Source organism: Suncus etruscus, chromosome 11, assembly GCF_024139225.1.
Source record: "Suncus etruscus isolate mSunEtr1 chromosome 11, mSunEtr1.pri.cur, whole genome shotgun sequence".
NCBI lineage: Eukaryota > Metazoa > Chordata > Mammalia > Eulipotyphla > Soricidae > Suncus > Suncus etruscus.
In genome coordinates this window covers 49232552-49250785 of record NC_064858.1, presented here as the reverse complement: position 1 = coordinate 49250785, position 18234 = coordinate 49232552, and the positions used below count along the sequence as shown (strand labels likewise).

At 44.6% G+C, this 18234-nt stretch overlaps 1 protein-coding gene across 2 annotated transcripts in view; it reads left to right on the top strand.

Annotated features, from left to right (window-relative positions):
- Nucleotides 1-11905, top strand: part of TMCC3 (transmembrane and coiled-coil domain family 3) — a 74224-nt gene extending 62319 nt beyond the window's left edge. For both annotated transcript variants that reach the window (XM_049782829.1, XM_049782830.1), the window contains exons 2-4: nt 1282-2174; nt 5419-5554; nt 9687-11905. In XM_049782829.1, the coding sequence (XP_049638786.1) occupies nt 1282-2174; nt 5419-5554; nt 9687-9989 (1332 nt within the window). In that variant the 3' untranslated portion in view covers nt 9990-11905. The remainder of the gene's footprint in view (nt 1-1281; nt 2175-5418; nt 5555-9686) is intronic.
- The last annotated feature ends 6329 nt before the right edge of the window (nt 11906-18234 follow it).

Below are 18234 nucleotides of genomic sequence, written 5' to 3'. Positions count from 1 at the left end.
GACAGTGTGAAGCCCATATGCACCAGACATTTAGAAACTTGGGATATGGGCCCGGAGAGATAGCACAGCAGCTTTTGCCTTGCAAGCAGCCGGTCCAGGACCAAAGGTGGTTGGTTCGAATCCCGATGTCCCACATGGTCCCCCGTGCCTGCCAGGAGCTATTTCTGAGCAGACAGCCAGGAGTAACCCCTGAGCACTGCCGGGTGTGGCCCAAAAACTAAAAAAAAAAAAAAAAATAGAAAAGAAACTTGGGATATTCAGCAGCCACAGTAAGGGGAGGACTGGAAGGTCACAGGCCTCCTGTGACTGGGATGTGTTGGGTTCAGGGGCCATTGGAAAGCCAAAGCCCATAGCTGATAAGTAGAGGAATATAATCTGACAGAATTCTCCAGTGAGGTCAAATCTCCAAGCTCGTGATCACAGTTCCCAGGAAGTCCCTGTCCACCCCAAATAAACTTTTAGGTTTAGAGCCTCTTTTATTAGTGTCACATGGTCCCGTTCCTGCTCAGGTTCCTGAGAGAGCCCTGGGGATCTGTCTTTCTCGAACTTTCTGTGGTCTCACCCTAGGACCTTCGCTGACCCCTGCCCCATCCTTTCTTCCCACCAGAAGTCAGGTCTCGTACTTCTTTCTTTCAAGCCTATCCTAGCTCAGGCTGTTCTGCCAGGTAAAATGATCAGTATCGTTAACTTATGTGAAAATCTGTGTGTGTTGGAAGTGAGACATTAACAAATGTGAACAAATGTTCGTAAATTGTGAGGGAGGTCAGATCCTTAGCCAGGGATCTTAATCTCATTACTACCTTTGCAGCCCCAATGCTTAACTTTCAGAGATTTGTGTGTGACTGTTTGTTTTTTCCTTTCATTTTGTTTTCTTTCTGTGAAATGATTGAGTCTTGAACTGGCCACATTTCCCACCATGATGACGTTCACTATGCATGAGATGTGGCAGGCACCCCAGTTACCTGGACTCTTGAGAATCTAGGACAGACTTGTCACTTCACCCCAATGTGCCTTTGCTCCCCAGACAACCAGCAAGTCACCATCAAACCAGGCAGAAACTTGGGGTCCCATGGAAGGTCTCAAAATCACATTGAATTTTTGTAGGGGGAAAATGCCAGGGGCCTTTGTGCCTTCAGAGAGAAGTAGTAGTGTATAGCACGTGAATACCTGTGCTCTGAACATTATGGCCTTCCAGACTATTCATGTTCTTGGGCATCAGTCCCATCTCAGTTCCCATCCCCCTGACTTCAATCTTCAAGCGCTGCTTCTGTGCCCTTGCAGGTGGAACGCCATGACATGAATACCCTTAGCCTGCCCTTGAATATACGCCGCGGGGGGTCTGACACCAACCTCAATTTCGACGTCCCTGATGGCATCCTGGACTTCCACAAGGTCCGGCTCAGTGCCGACAGCCTGAGGCAGAAGATCCTGAAGGTCACCGAGCAGATCAAAATTGAGCAGACCTCTCGTGACGGGAATGTGGCTGAGTACCTGAAGCTGGTCAACAGTGCAGACAAGCAGCAGGCAGGTCGCATCAAGCAGGTGTTTGAGAAAAAGAATCAGAAGTCAGCTCACTCCATCGCTCAGCTGCAGAAGAAGCTGGAACAGTATCACCGCAAACTCCGAGAGATCGAGCAGAATGGCACCGCCCGGAGCTCCAAGGACCTGCCAGCCTCTCTGAAGGATGCCCAGGTCAAGTCTCGGACTGCTCCCCATGGCTTGGAGAGCAGCAAGTCAGGCATGCCTGGGGTGTCCCTCACGCCCCCTGTGTTCGTCTTCAACAAGTCCAGGGAGTTTGCCAACCTGATCCGCAATAAGTTTGGCAGCGCTGACAACATTGCCCACCTCAAAAATTCCTTGGAGGAGTTCCGGCCTGAGGCGAGTGCCCGTGCCTATGGAGGCAGTGCCACCATCGTGACCAAGCCCAAATACGGCAGTGATGATGAATGCTCCAGCGGCACGTCTGGCTCAGCCGACAGCAATGGGAACCAGTCATTTGGGGCAGGTGGGTCGGGCCCTCTGGACAGCCAGGGCAAGCTCAGCGTGATTCTGGAGGAGCTCCGGGAAATCAAGGAGACCCAGGCGCAGCTGGCTGAGGACATTGAGGCGTTGAAGGTGCAATTTAAGCGAGAATATGGCTTTATCTCACAGACCCTGCAGGAGGAGCGATACAGGTAATCCAGGGTCCTTGGGGTTTTGCCTGATATCTGATTTATCAACTACAGAGAGATTGCTGGAAAGTCATAGGCTGGGGCGGTGGAGAGGGGTAGGGGGTAAGGAGTGGGTTCTGAGTATGGGTTTTTTGTTTTGTTTTGGGACCACACTGGGCAGCTCTCAAGGGTTACTCATGGCTCTGTGCTCAGAAATTACTCTTGAAAGTCTTGGGAGACCTTATGGGATTCTGGGGATCGAACCTGGGTCAGCTGTATGCAAAAGCAAGTGCCCTACCCACTGTTCTATTGTTACGGCCCCTGAGTATGGTTTTATTTATTTATTTATTTATTTATTTATTTATTTATTTATTTATTTATGTTGGGCCACCTAGCTGTGCTAAGGGCTTATTCCTGGCTCTGTGTTCAGGAATCATTCCTGGTGGTGTCCATAGAACCATATGGGATGTTGGGGATTAAACCCTGGTTTGCCTGGTGCAAGGCAAACATCTAGTTGCTGTACTATCATTCTAGCCCAAGTATGGTTATTTTTGTCCACTACTAAAAGCTTTTCAGTGGTGGTCTACATTGTGGCAGACATTTGAGAGTTTAGAGAAAACTATATGTGTGGACCTTTTGAAGAACTCTTGTCTTGTTGCCACAAAGCACAGTGTGGTAGTAGGTAGTTTATGATTGAAGTGCAGATTAATGTATTGAGTGGACTGGAGTTGTCAGTCTAATTGCAGGAATGCATAATCCTGCATTAGAGTCGTCCCCCCCACCCCTTAACTTTCACAGAAAGAATATGATCTTTTTTCAGTAAGGTAGATTTTATTTGGTGCATCAATCTTAAAGTCTTTATAGACTTAATATACTTTGTATACATTGTATTTTGCTCATTAAACTTTTCACTCCAAAACCTTTTAAGTGTAAATTAAGAGCTTTTAAAGTATAAATTAAAATTTTGAGGTTTATGTTAGTGCTAAAGTTTTCTAGATTAAACTTTATATACTTATAATCTATTAACAAAAAGTACATGTACCAGATTAAGAAATTATTTTCCCTCTACACAGACTTCCCAAGAAATTTTTCAATAAAAACCTATTAATTTTTAAAAGTATAAAGACAAATGCCTATTATATAGTATATCTATTTTTAAATTTATCTATATGTTTTATATCACACATGCTCATGTATCTAGAAATTTGGCTTTCTTCAACTTGCTCTTTTTTTTTTTTTGGTTTTGGGTTTTGGGTTTTGGGCCACACCTGGCGGTGCTCAGGTGTTACTCCTGGCTATCTGCTCAGAAATAGCTCCTGGCAGGTACAGGAGACCATATGGGATGCTGGGATTCGAACCAACCACCTTAGGTCCTGGACCGGCTGCTTGCAAGGCAAACGCTGCTGTGCTATCTTTCCAGCCCAACTTGCTCATTTTTTAAAGCATTGTTTTAAACTTTCAATGTAATATTTAATATTGGATTCTTTCTTTGTCATGTAAGAATTATTTTTGAGAGGCTGGTGAAAGGTCTAAACACAAATCATGTGCCCCAAATACCCAAGTTTGATCCCCAGCACCACTTGATCTTCTGAGCACAGCCAGGTGTGACCCAAATACATGCACATACACACACACACACACACACACACACACACACACACACACACACACACCATTTTTTTCCTTTTTTTTTCCTTTTTTTTTTTTTTGGTTTTTGGTTTTGGGGCCACACCTGGCGGTGCTCAGGGGTTACTCCTGGCTATCTGCTCAGAAATAACTCCTAGCAGGCACAAGGGACCATATGGGACACCGGGATTCGAACCAAGCACGGTAGGTCCTGGATCGGCTGCTTGCAAGGCAAACACCGCTGTGCTATCTCTCCAGCCACACACCATTTTTTTAAAAAGCAATTTATTAATTGATTGGTTTTGGGGCCACACCTAGTGATGTTCACGGGTTACTCCTGGCTCGGCTTAGAAATTGCTCCTGGGGGCCAGAGAGATAGCATAGAGGTAAGGCACTTACCTTTCATGCAGAAGGTCATTGGTTCAAATCCCGGCGTCCCATATGGTCCCCGTGCCTGCCAGGAGAAATTTCTGAGGACAGAGCCAGGAAAAAACCCTGAACACTGCCAGGTGTAACCCAAAAACCACAAAAAAAAAAAAAAAAAAAAAAAAGAAATTGCCCCTGGCAGGCTCAGGGATGGGATGCCAGGAATTGAACCTTGGAGGTTTGCCTTGCATGCAGAAGGACAGTGGTTTGAATCCTGGCATCCTATATGGTCCCCAAGCCTGCCAGGAATGATTTCAGAGCATAGATCCAGGAGTAAGCCCTGAGCACTGCCTGGTGTGACCAAAAAGAAAAAAGAAGCAGGAAGCTCAGTGGAAAGTCCGGAAATGGAAGAGAGCATTTTCCTGAAACCCAAAGTGTTTATTAAGAAAGAACAGACCGGGGCCAGTGAGGTGGCTCTAGAGGTAAGGTGTCTGCCTTGCAAGCACTAGCCAAGGAAGGACAGCGGTTCGATCCCCCGGCGTCCCATATGGTCCCCCCAAGCCAGGGGCAGTTTCTGAGTGCTGAGCATCAAACGGGTGTGGTCTGAAAAACCAAAAAAAAAAAAAAAAAAAAAAAAAAAGAACAGACCACACTCGAAGATGGAATTAGGTGGTCTAAATACCAATCCAAGGTATACTACTTTCAAAGATGTTTCCAACCAGTGAGTAACAAGGTGTATAATAGTGGGGTGGGATTCCGATTGTCCCATACTAAATCACTATATTTAGAATGCCAGTGTATGCTCTGAGAGATGGTGGAATTGGAAGGTTCTTTCCTTAGTGGTCCTCCAGCACATGAGCTGGAACTGTAGCTGGGTCATGGGAGCCATCCCAAGATACAAGTGAATCTTTGTTTGCAGCAGGATTCTGGGCAGCCCTGGTGAAAGTGCCAGCCCTGTTGTCACAGAGATGGTCAGGATGCTAGTGTGACATGAGTGGAAAGGCAACTTGGGTTTGATTGCTTGCAGTATTTTAGATGAGAGAGAATGAAGACTGCAGAGACTTTTCTAGAACTGAAACTCAGTGACAACCTGATGAGTGATTCTCACAGCTCCATGTGTGCTTTTGGAAACCCTGTACTATGTGGCCTGTGTCCGTGCCCTCTCAGACACTGTGTCCCCAAAATATAGTCTAGTTGAAAGGGACAGGCTTCTAGAAGTTGCTGTTAGGAGACCTCAGGAACATCCCACTCAGAATTAGCTTTTCTCTTTGCCAAGGTATGAGCGCTTGGAAGATCAGCTGCATGACCTGACGGACCTACATCAGCATGAGATGGCAAATCTGAAGCAGGAGCTGGCCAGCATCGAGGAGAAGGTGGCTTACCAGGCCTATGAACGGTCCCGAGACATCCAGGTGCCTTTCCCTGACCTCCGAGTGCTCACACAGACTCTGCTTGGCCTGGGTTCATGTAATAGATGGGGTGTATGACCCCTAGTGCCCACAGGATTTCTAGCTCATGGTGCAGTTTTCTCTGCACAAAAAATTTTCTCCGCTTTATTCACCCCCCTTAGTTTATGGTAGGGACTTCACTCTGTGAAATCACTGGCTTCTATTAGTTTTCTACCAAAATTTCTCAACACCTATTTATTGCATACCCCATCTTTACTACCCCTCCATTTCCCTATCCCACAACTTGTTAATATTTGAAAGTTGCTTTCTTCTGCCTTGTCACATCGGTGTTCTGACATGTGCTCTGGGAATTGGAGACCACTGTTTTAAAAGACAGTGCTGAAGGGCTTAAGGTGCTTGCTGCCAGGGCTCTGGGGGATCAAACCCAGGTTGACAGTGTGCATAGTCACTATCTTCCCCACTGTATTAATTCCTCAGTTCTATATTTTCTTTCTTTTAATGAAACATACTTTAGGAGCCAATGGGTTTTATATAGAGGAACCACCCAACAGGAGCATGAAAGGCTGAGAATAGGGTCAATATGTGTCTTGTATGCATGAAACCTGGGTTCAGTCCTCAGCATCGCCAAAAACATTGTGTGTGTGTGGGGGGGGGGTTGTTAAGCTGAAGTTTAGAAATCAGTAGGGTTAATTTCATTGCAGCATTTTCTGGTTCCCCTATAACTTGGAAGAGCAGGTTGCCTCCCAAGGTTCTAGAGGTATCTTTCTTGGCTTGATGGTTAGGAATCTAGGCTCTGCCATTAACTAGCTGGTAAAAGAATCAAAGATTAAGTGTTGGCTTTTCTTTCTGTTGTGTTGGTGAGTAGCCATAGCCTCCGGAACTTTTTGGCAGTTAGAACTGCCCAACTTCATTTTTGTTTTCTGTTTCTTTAGTTTTCAAAGGGGAGTTGGAGCTTCCCAAACTTACTTGACTGCTGCCCACTTTTCAGAAATATTATTATTTATTCAGTTATTAGTTATTTAGTACTCCTATGCCCAGGAAACCTGCTTTTATTTTAACTAAAATTTTTGCACACCTCTCCTATCATTTGATTGTCCTTCAATAAGGAGGAGAGGAGCAGCCTTATGGCTCAGGCTGAGGCTGAAGGTAGCTTTTGTCTCTAGAGGGACAAGTGTTTTTGTTGTTTCCAGCAATTAAGTTTTGTTGAGTTTTATTTGTTTTGTCTTGGGGCCATACCCTGCAGTGTTCAGAGATAACTCTGTAATCAGGAATTATTTCTGGCAGACTAGGGACCCATGTGGGATGCTGGGGATCAAACCTGAGTCCTCTACATGCAAAGCAAGCACCTTATGTACTCTGGCACCTAGTCTTGTTGTTGTTGTTTTTTTTACCTTGATTTTACAATTAAAAATTAAATAATTACCCTGGCTTATTTCCTTTGTCCCCAATCAGTGCTAAACCTAAGAAATACTAAAAATTGTATGACTAAGTGGTGCTTATTGAGTACATTGATCGAAATTCCTCACAATTTATACTATTTGCTTAGTCTTTTTAAATAAAGATTTGATAGCCATTCTGGGATTAGCCTGTTGATCCCTGTAATTCACTACCCTCCCTCAAAGAGAAGTGAATTGCATGAAGGGGTTGAAATGGTCTCAGGTCTGGGTTCATTCATGCCTTTTACAGTCCAATATCAGCCTTTTTTCAGAACGTACAGATATGAAGGTTTTTCACCTTGTTGGTAGCCTGTGTCATGAAATTTAATATAGTAACTGAATCATGTTCTTTTGCCCATAGAATACATTGAGTGGGTGCAAAGCAAATTCACATTGGAGACATTATGCCTGTTTCATCCCCGAAAGGAAACTGTAATGTCATTGAGTAAACACAGATTGGCAAATGAGCTAGGCAGGCAGCTAGTGAGATTAAAAGGGGTGTGTTATGCTACTGTTGTTAAATTAATTTCTCCCAAGGGGTAAAGCTTTTTTCTCTCTCAATCCTCGCAGCCCATTACTGGCACCCATCTGAGTATTCATAGGCATGTTGTGCCCACTGTGTTCCCTGTGAATCAAGTCTCTCATCTATAGGTTGGGGAGGGGGCTTGGGAGGGGGAACCTGGCAGAGTCTCAGAGATCCAGTCAGGCTTCCTTCTGGACAGGCTAGTTAGAGGCCTGAGAAACTTACTGGAGAGCCCAAGATGGAAAGGGTGGAAGGAGCAGTCAGACGCATTTTAAGACATGACATCTCAGACCCCTGCAGGCACACCTTTTCAGAGCATTCAGAAATTGGTCCAGGCACTAGGAACTAGTTCCAAGGGCTAGAGCAGGAGACCTGCATGCATGAGTCCCAGACTCCATCCTCAGCGCCTCATTCTCCCCTCTGCTGGGTGAGGCCCAAGTGGCCACTGAGCATCTCTAGCACTGATGGATCTCATCTATATCTGATCACCAGGTCTGAGCATTGGATAGAAACCCAGATGTTGCTTAGGGAGTAGCTCCAGGCCCCCTTTCATGGCTTGGAATTCCCTTCTCCCAACTCCTAAAAAAGTGCATCAAAATGTCCTGGTGGACATAGGAGTCAGACTTTGAATAAAGAAGGAAGTTGCACTGAACCTGGCTGAGCTCCAGGGCCATGTCCAAGACTTAAAAGGTGGAGAAGGGGAGACAGACAGACAGACAGACAGACAGACAGACAGACAGACAGACAGACAGACAGAGGCAGAGAGAGAAGAGGCAGAGGAGGGAAGAGGTAGGGAGGGGAGAGGAGAGAGGAGAGAAAGATGTCCAAGACTATAAAAGATGGAGAAGGAAAGTGTGTGTGAGTGAGAGAGAGAGAGCTATGTACAAGACTGTAAAAGGTAGAGAAGGGGAGAGAGAGAGAGAGAGAGAGAGAGAGAGAGAGAGAGAGAGAGAGTTTCAAATATGGCTCATGCTGCCATGTGAAGAGAGTTAGTTCAAACTGTTAGTTTGAAATTTAGTTTGTGCTATTGTGTGGAAAGTAGATTCCTGGACTAGGAAAAAAATGAAGATATGAGGAGAAATGAGTCAGGACTGCAGCTCAAAATGAAAAGGAAATAGGCCCTGTATATTCGTGGGGCTGGATGTGGGTGCAGAAGAGAGGTTCTTCCGTGGGATCAGTATCAGGGGGAACCCCTGAGGCTCTGGTGTGTGTGTGTGTGGAGTTGGGAAAATCAGGGTGTCCATGCTTCTGTTTCTTGAAGAAGGGAAACAGAGTTGATGGGACAGAAGGTGGTATGAGAAAACCCTATTCTCAGATCCACACTGAGCACTTTTGCCAGCTCGGATGTCAGGAGGTACACAGAGAAATGTGGAGACAGGAATCCATCTCTGGGGACAGAGCAGGGCTAGAGATGTGCTCAGTATCCTCTGCCTCTGCCACTGAAATTTCAACTTGCAGAAAGACTCAGGAATTGGTGTCAATAAAGAGCAGGCAAGCAAGTGTGGAGCTGCTGCCGCCCCCCCCCCCCACCGTTAGTTTGTCCTCTCCAGTCCCTCCTGCCTCTTCCTCTGAACTGCATTTCTCAGCCAGAATATGCCAGAGACCCTGGGTGAAAATCCTCAAATGGGGAGAGGGTACAGCAAATAACTCGAGACTTGTCAGTCAGATGGGGGCCCACAGAAAGGAAGCAGTGAGAAGGAGGCTGCGGCTAGGAAAAAAATTAAGGGAACACTGATCTGAATGTGCAGATCAGCAGAAGGTCCATGGATGGTGGTGGGAGCCCTGCACTGTGGCTCATGGCTACCACCCTTGCAAACCAGACCACATCCAGCCTTTGGCTTTGTTCCATGGTACTAAGAGATGCCAATATTTCAGATTTATTTAAATACACTTAATTTCAAATTTGGGTGCAGTTCAAATGCTTAGCCCATCATCTTATGGCTCTATCCATGTTTTGTGTAGATCATGAATAACTGGATTAAATGATCCTGGGAATTCTTGTTTTGCTGCTTCTGAGTACTTCCACACATCAGTTGAACTAGTTGAAGTTTTCTGAGCACCTATTCTTCTGATTGGGGGCTGGATGGGAGGTAGGGGCTTGCAAACCCCTCCTGGCAGCATTTTCTGCTGCCACCATTGCCCATTATCTCACCCATTCTCTCCCTCTTGCCCACAGGAAGCCTTGGAAACCTGCCAGACTCGCATCTCTAAGCTGGAGCTGCACCAGCAAGAGCAGCAAGTTCTGCAGACGGACACAGTAAATGCCAAAGTCCTGCTTGGGAAGTGCATAAATGTGATCCTGGCCTTTATGGCCGTGCTCTTGGTATGTGTCTCCACCATCGCCAAGTTCGTCTCGCCCATGATGAAGAGCCGCTTCCACATTCTTGGCACCTTTTTTGCTGTGACTCTGCTTGCCATCTTCTGTAAAAACTGGGACCATATTCTTTGTGCCATAGAACGGATAATCATACCAAGATGAAGCTTCCTTTGATGTTCATCCTCAAGTCCCTTCATGTTTCTCTTTTAACGACCAATTGTGTGTACTACCAAATTGCTCCACGAAATGGTTTGTGCCAACAGAGTCCCACACCGGAGGGACTGGATCTGCAAGTTGTAAATAACTCCTGTGTCTCTTCACCCAGTTCCTGTACTTGGTTAATGTGAATCTGTTTAAGGCTTCCCCCCACACACATACATGCCACCCTCCAAGCTGCTCACTGCCTTAATCAGACCAGATTTCTTGCTCCTCTCACACACCCCTCATGGCAGACCTCTGGTTATTGAGCACTTGGCATAATGAATGACTCAGGAGAGGGGAAACTAAACTCTCTAAGTCTCCCTCATGCATGAGCACCACTGCTGTCAGCAGTAGCATTTCCCTAAGGCCCAGAAGCTGACAGAGAGTGGTTCCAACACGTTTTGGTTACCTGGAACACACCTGTGGGAGGTCACTCTGTAGAACCCATCCCACTGGTCCACAGATGACCAAGGGCTTCCTAGAGCCCCAGTATCCACAGTGGCCACTTTTATCTGACTCTAACCTGTGAAATCTTCTAACACCTATTGATCTGTGAAAAGTCTAATGAGGTGTTTGTTCTGTTGCACTTTAAAGAATATGACACAAGCTTGAAAAATGGCCTGGGAGCTACATCTTAAACCAGTGTGGAAGGCCCCTGCCTCCTTCAACGCTTGCAGACCTGCTTTCTGATCCCTCCTCAAAGCTCTCTAACTGGGGTCCTGTCAGCAGTGCTTGGGCAGTAATTTAGCAGCTCACATAGGTGCCCATCTCCTAATGACAGGATTCCCCTTTTCCCCAGGCCTGCCCAGAGCTGCCCAGCATCCTCTAAAATGGAAACTAGTGATGCTTAGGGCAGGCTTGGTTTTCCTCAAGAAAGGGCTGCTTATTCCCCACTCTGAGCCAATGTGTGCTGAGCAGGGAGCCTGAGATGGGCTCTTGAAGAGCCCAGAGGAATCCCCATGAACTTGATCTGGTGTCTGAGCCAACAGGGCATCTATCTCCTCATATCTTGTTGAAACTAGGCTCTAGGGTAGTAGAGCAGCCAGACTGGGGGAAAAGCAAGCAAGCACTCACCAGCTGTTAACTTCATAAGTTAGCATCTATAGAGCATTTGGGGTGGGTGTGCCCTTTGCTATCTTCAGCCTAGATGAGATTGTCCTTTAAGTTTGTTTCTCTGTATCCCTAGTAGAAAGGGACAGAGGAGATACTACTGGTGGCAGTCATGCAGCCTCTTTTCCCACCTGCCTTGTTTTGTGTGAAGGTGGAAAGACACAGTGACTGCTTATTTTGTCCCAGAAGATGCCAGAACCACCTGGGTTTAAGTGAATTGGCCATGGTGGACCAACAGCTGCTCAGAAATCTCCTGTTTGGGGGAACAGAAGAGAATGATCAAGCATTTGTGGCCCATGTTCTGTGTATCTAAGACCCATTCCCTGTGACTCAAGGTTTTCTTTTTCTCAGTTTACAATGTTTTTTTAAGCATCTCTAAAACAAACTCAACTCTCACCAGACCGAAGCTTTATTAATAAACATCTTTTTATAATATGTTTACTATAAAGTATTGTGGATTCTGGGATGAGGGACTTATGCACCCTCCCCACCCCATGGCTGTGTCCCCTCTTACTGTCAGACTCCCCCTTGGCCTTCCAAGGGGCCATAGAACACTGTGATCCATCCAGTCCAAGAGAGGGAGAGAGGCTTCTATGTCTCATTGCACTGACCTTCCTATTTCCCCATGGGCACCATATGTTCATAAGCTAGATATCACTTACATCCTGAAATCACGTGGGATCTTAGTAAGCTCCTCTTGATTGTTATGAATATCTTATGCCCTTTGGCCAAGCCAGGAGCTGGAGTGGATGTGGATGTAGCAATAGCAGAGAATGGTCGGGTATCAAATTTAAAGATTCTAGGGGGACTATCCAAGCTGATTGGACTTTCTTCTCTGGCCCTCAATGTGCAGCTCCTTTGCCAGCCAATCGGGTTCACTCTGACATTCCCAGATCAGAAACAAGTGGAGAAGAAAATGGAAGAAGTAACAACCCTCCCTCGCTCCCCATCGTCCCCTTGTCCCCTCCAGCCTGTCAACAGACGCTGAAACTAATTCTATTGCAAAATATCCTAAACTCCCCCATTGTTCCACCTGATCTGTGCTTTGACAATATTTTTAAAACTATTTCTCTTTCCAGTGATTCTCAAGAGTTGTCAGAGAGCCTTGATTTCACTTGCCCACACTCAACATACACATCATATTTATTTCAGTCTTGTTCAAGTTCATGATACTTTTTAAGACAATGATATAGTCCAAGGAGACTTTTACTCTCTGCAGTTTATTCTCAAGCATAAAGCCCTCCCTTGGCTTGTTTCCTTCACTAAGATTTCAATACACTTTTATAAATATGCAATTATACCTGGTGATGTCATTCACAGTGACACAGCCTAGAATCAGATTAACTTTGAGTTCTGCTTACATCCACTAAACCCTTCTTCACGTTTATCACTAGTTGAACCTCCTTTTTGTTCCTGAAGGTTCTCACTTAAACAGAAGTTGGATGTCAGCTGTGCCGTAGTTGTCAGTACTTCACCTGAGAATATTACTCAGTGCTTTAAGAAGCTAGACATAGGATTCTAACTTTGGCTTTTTTTCCTCATATTTTTGAGGACAAATAAAATACAATAAAACAACAAAATACCCTAAAAATAATCGGCTAGGGAACTTGAATTAGTTATTTAGTTTATATTTTGAGAGTGAGTAATCCAGAATAAAATAGCTTCTCTCCTGCTCCCTTCCCCCAAAGAAACAATTGAAAGCCACAGTGAGGCAGTAATGAAAGTGCTCCATTGTTGATATTAGACAATGAATGAGAGAAAGATTTGTCCCAAGTTTCTAGCATGTACTATTAGTGGGCTTGCTGATATGAATGCTGTGATATATGAATGGACCGAAATCTGAAACTCTTCCCTGGTCCTTTCAGATTGTTATTTTCCTTATTAATTAGCATTTGCATTTTGAGTCCTTCCGCTTTGTCACTTGTTTTTATTTCAGTATTGCCCCATTATGCATATTTATTGCCCTGCCATTTCTGTAGCATATCAAGTTTAATTGCAGGTTCAATACTTGGGATGGGAACTAGGTCCCCTTGGGCAACTAATTACTTTTTGCCCTTTCAGTCTAGAGTTTAAATAACAAGTAATTTTTTTGCATTGAGTGGGAACATATTTCTATTGAATACAGATACATGATTTGGAAAACATTTCAATATACTTCTGAGCATGGATAATTAAACAATTTCTTTAGTATAGCTTTATAATTTTGAATGAGCCAGGAGTAGGAATGAACAGCATTATTTAAAATTCAGGACTTCATCTGGAGAGGTTTTTCAAAAAAGTTTCTTTAGCACATGTACTAAGGAAGGAGTTGGTCTAAAAAGAAATCATTGAAACAAATGAGATTGGCCTATTTTTATATCAAGAGTAGTTAAGATGCCAACAAAGAAAGGAGAAAAGAAAGAATACAGTTAAGAGTTGAACACCCAAAAGATATAAAACTGAACTAACCTATAATTTTCTAATGTCAATGCAATTTTCTGTTCATAAGTTGGGAAGTAATGTACCTTAATTGATTTATTAATGATTTATGTGTTGCGATTTTAATTTATTGAAAGCATGTCTGTTCTGTTTGTCCTAAGAAAACTGTTCCGGACGAATGTGCTCTGTGTTTAAGATGTGTTTAAGCAATAGCTAGTGGTTCTGACAGAAACTAGAAAGGTTGCCGTGAGGACTGTTGCAGAATTTTCATTTTGTAGTTTCATTTCTCCTTAAGTGAATTCTTTGTAGATTTTCATGTCATTCAAAGCAGGTGCCATTATTTTTTTAAATAAACACTTGAAGTTAGCTTTGACGTTAAATAAAGAGATTTCTTAAATTTTCTTATCTCACATTTTTGTGTGTATGTGTGTGTACACGCAGGCGTGTGTGCCTGTATCATCAATTTTTAAGGTAGATTTTATATTTTAGAGCAGATTCAGGTTCACTGATTTGGTGAGTGGGTTCAGAGATACTTACGATGATCACATCATGCATAGTCTACCCGAATATCAGCATCTCCCACTAGAGGCAGTGAGCCTGCAGTGACATACCACTATCACCAGCATTCACAGTTCTCATTAGGATTCAATCTTCCATAGTCAGTGGGCTTGTATAAATGGACATGGGTTTGCAAATAATAAGTCCTTCTCAGAATAGTTTCATGGCCCTAAAATTCTATGCTGTCTGGTCGCCACCCCACATCCATTTTAATTTCAAGGTTTCTAATGTGAGGGAAGTGCAGCCCTTTCCTAGGGCCCCAGAGCAGAGAAAGGTGAGGTGGTTAATTTAATCAGTGTTTGAAAAGAGAAAACATGTCCTAGCATTATTATGATAGGGCTCTGAAAAAAAAAAGAAAGCATCATGAGGTAGAGCAAAATAAGATGAGGAGGAAGAAGATGCGGGAGAGGAGGAGATCAGTGCAAGACAGTTGTGCAGGCAGTAGGGGAACAGACCGTGAGATGAAAGCTACTCTGATACTCGTTTGGTGCTTTGGCATTTACAACACACCTTATTGCATAGTATTTTCTCATAAGAATCAGTCCTGGGAATGAAATGAAGCTTAGACATGGTGTTTCTCTAGGTCATAGCTAGATAGAAGGGGATTGAAAGTGTGTCTGTCTGTCTCTCTCTTGCTCTTTCTCTTGCTCTTGCTCTCTCTCTCTCTCTCTCTCTCTCTCTCTCCATACATGGCAGTGCTCAAGGCTTACTACTGGTCGTATGCTTAGGAATTACTCCTGGTGGTGCTTAGGGGGCTCATGTGGGATACCAGGGATCAAACCCAAGGCAAAGACCCTACCTGCTGTACTATCACTCTGGCTCTGAGTCTCTTGATCTTAATCTGTCCCTGATCCTGCCCTTGCACAAAGCAAATAACTGAGGTGAAAGAAAAAAGGTCATAAACATGCCTACCCATTTCCTGCTCTAGAAAATAGAGCATATTGGAGTCCTTAAAGTCTAGCAGACTCCACTGTTATTTTGCATGCATTAGCAATGAATGTCTGAAGCTGTTCACAGGAAAGTGGAAGTGATGGCATTAAATGTGTGCCCAGCCCAGTATGTTCCTCTAGACTAGAGAAAACACCTCATCTGTGTGTCCTCTTTAAAATGATGGGATGTAAATTTCATTTGTTCTAGCTCACAGTGCAGAAGTTTCTAAACTTATTTGACCTTGTAGCCCCTTTTCAGAAGAAAAAGTATTTTTTAAATCCTCTCAATTCTCAGTCCACTCCTACAAAAACAAAACAAAAATGAAAAACCCACCTTTTAATTTATTGGATTTTGATTTTTTGTTTGTTTGTTTTGTTTTTGGGTCACACCCGGCAGTGCTCAGGGGTTACTCCTGGCTCTACGCTCAGAAATCGCTCCTGGCAGGCTCGGGGGACCATATGGGATGCCGGGATTCAAACCACTGTCCTTCTGCATGCAAGGCAAATACCTTACCTCCATCCTATCTATCTGGCCCCGGATTTTGTTTTTTAATCCACACCCAGCTTATTCCTGCACTCGAGGATCACTCTTATCTGTTCTCGGGGGACTATATGGGATGCCAGGAGCAAATCTAGGTTGATTCCGTGGCAGGCACCTTACCCATTGTGCTCTCTCAGGCCTCCAAACTGCCTTCCTGAAGCAAAAAGAAAGCACATAAGCACATCCCCATTTGTACCCAAGACTGCCATCTGCTATCACCCTTCTAGCTCATTCTAGCTTCCACATAGGGGTGGGGGACATTATTTTCCACTTCAGGTAACACTGGAATAGAGAAATGCTTTCCACTTTTGAGTAACATATGGACTCAAAAAATCCTCTTGGAACACCTGAGAACATCTGAAGGTACTACTGGCCAGAGTGAAAGCCTTAATAACATTTTTTATAACAATGTGCATTTCTGAAGTTGTAATCACAAGGCTGTAATTATCTGCTGCCTACACAGTTAAAAAGTGTGACCATGTGGTAACAAATGAATTGAACACACAGGACCGTGGCTACTCTCCCTGGCTCCCCGCGCTGCTCAGGGTGCATAAATGGCAGTTGGCTGAACAGAGGATTTTAGCTTTTGTGCTTAGCTCTGAGTTGGTAAAATCCCTTGGTGGCTCATGATCTGTGCTCCAGACATCTGCTACCATCTGTGGTGGCTACCTCTGAAATTTCTTTCCTTGCTCAGCCAGCCAGAATCTCTCCCCTGCCAGGCCTTTCACTTGACTAAAGCAGTTAGCAGGAACGTGTGTCTGCCATGTTAACAGCTGTTTAGTTGGTGGTTACTCAACTCACCAAAGCATCGGGAATTGATTTTTTTTCTATTTTGCTTAAGCTACTCTGTGTGTGTGTGAGTGAGTGAGTGAGTGAGAGAGAGAGAGAGAGAGAGAGAGAGAGAGAGAGAGAGGAGAAGAAAGAGAAAGAACAAGCTACTGTGTGTGTGTGAGAGAGAGAGAAAGAGAGAGAGAGAGAGAGAGAGAGAGAGAGAGAGAGAGAGAGAGAGGGAGGAGGAGGAGGAGGAGGAGAAAAAGAAAGAAAGAACCCTAAAAGGCTTAGATTCTTCTTTGATTCTGGGCTATCCACATTACTCACAGGGAAGCTGGCTGAGCCTCCCATTGGCTCTTCATGGATATCTTGGCTGCTTTTCTCTCATCAGACTTCCCCTGTGGTTGCTGGCTGGGCCTCCCATGGGCTCTTCATGGATATCTTGGCAGCTTTTCTCTCATCAGACTTCCCCTGTGGTTGGAAGCCCAGGCCAGCAGAAAGTGCTCAGAGAGAAGCCAACCATTAGGTTTCAAGATAATGAGGCCGGAGAGAGAGCACAGCAGTAGGGCATTTGCCTTGCATGCAGCCAATTGGACAGCAATTTGAGTCCCGGCATCCCATATGGTCCCCATGCCTGCCAGGAGTAATTTCTGAGTGCAGAGCCAGGAGTAACCCCTGAGCGCTGCTGAGTGTGACCCAGAAAACAAAACAAAAAACAAGATAGCTGTATACACTCCCTACAGTCTACTGGCTCAGGCTAGTTGGAATTCAAACACAGGTCCAGACTCACCTGCAGATGGTCCTTTCTTAGACACCAGGGTCAGGATGATTGTGGGAAGATTTTTGATCTACATCAATTTTCCCTTGCTAATAAAAAAACATCACCTTAGAGTCTGAAAAGCAGATATGGAGTCAGAATGGAGAATGTGATCTATTGGCAGCATTTTCTGAAATGCTGGGAGGATTCATAGAGGTGGAGGGTTCATTGATCCTTGGTGAGTTGGAGAGGGGACCCCAGTATGTAGGTCCTGTTGAAGGTAGGGAACCTGACTGGGTGGCTGTGGTGGCCTGGGTACCCAGGTCACAGGGAAGGTTCCTGTGTCCCAGAGAGTGCTTCTCTCAGGTCCAAGCTAAGCTCAAGAAGGTTTGCTAATCCTGCCCTAGAGGGACCAACAGTGCTGGGCAGAGCATCCAAGCTCCTTGGCCACTATATTTGAGTCCTAATGAGTATTTTTCTCTTTATTTTCTTTCTTTTTTCTTCTTTGGGATTTTTATTTTTGGGGGATTTTTTTTTTCTTGTTTGTTTGTTTAGTTGGTTGGTTTGGTTTTGGTTTTGGTTGTTGGCAATACCCAGCAATGCTCAGGGGTTACTCCTGGCTCTACACTCAGGAATTATGCATAGCAGGCTTAGGGGATCATATAGGATGCCAGGGATAGAATCCGGGTCAGTTGCGTGCAAGGCATATGACTTACTCACTATACTATCATTCTAGCATCAGTATTTCTATTTCTTATCAGGTGGATTCTGGTAAGAGTTTCATGAGCATAGATCAGTTCCACAAGAGTGGTCTCCCAATGCATATATGAGGTAGATTCAGAAGTGATATGTGACAAGTGAGGTGGGAGTCCAGCTAAAAACTGAGATGTAGGGCCATACATATAGTTCAGCTGTTAACATTATGGCCCACCAGATTTAGTCCCCAGCGACTCATGGTCCCCTGAGCTTTGCAAAATTCAGTCCTAGAGGCCTCTTGAGCACCACAAAGGTATCTCTGGAGTACCCCAGCTAATCCCAGGCACCACTGGACCCACATCCTTGGACCCTGACATTGAACCACCAGCCTAACTGGCCAAGAATTGTCTAGAAGACACTTGGGAG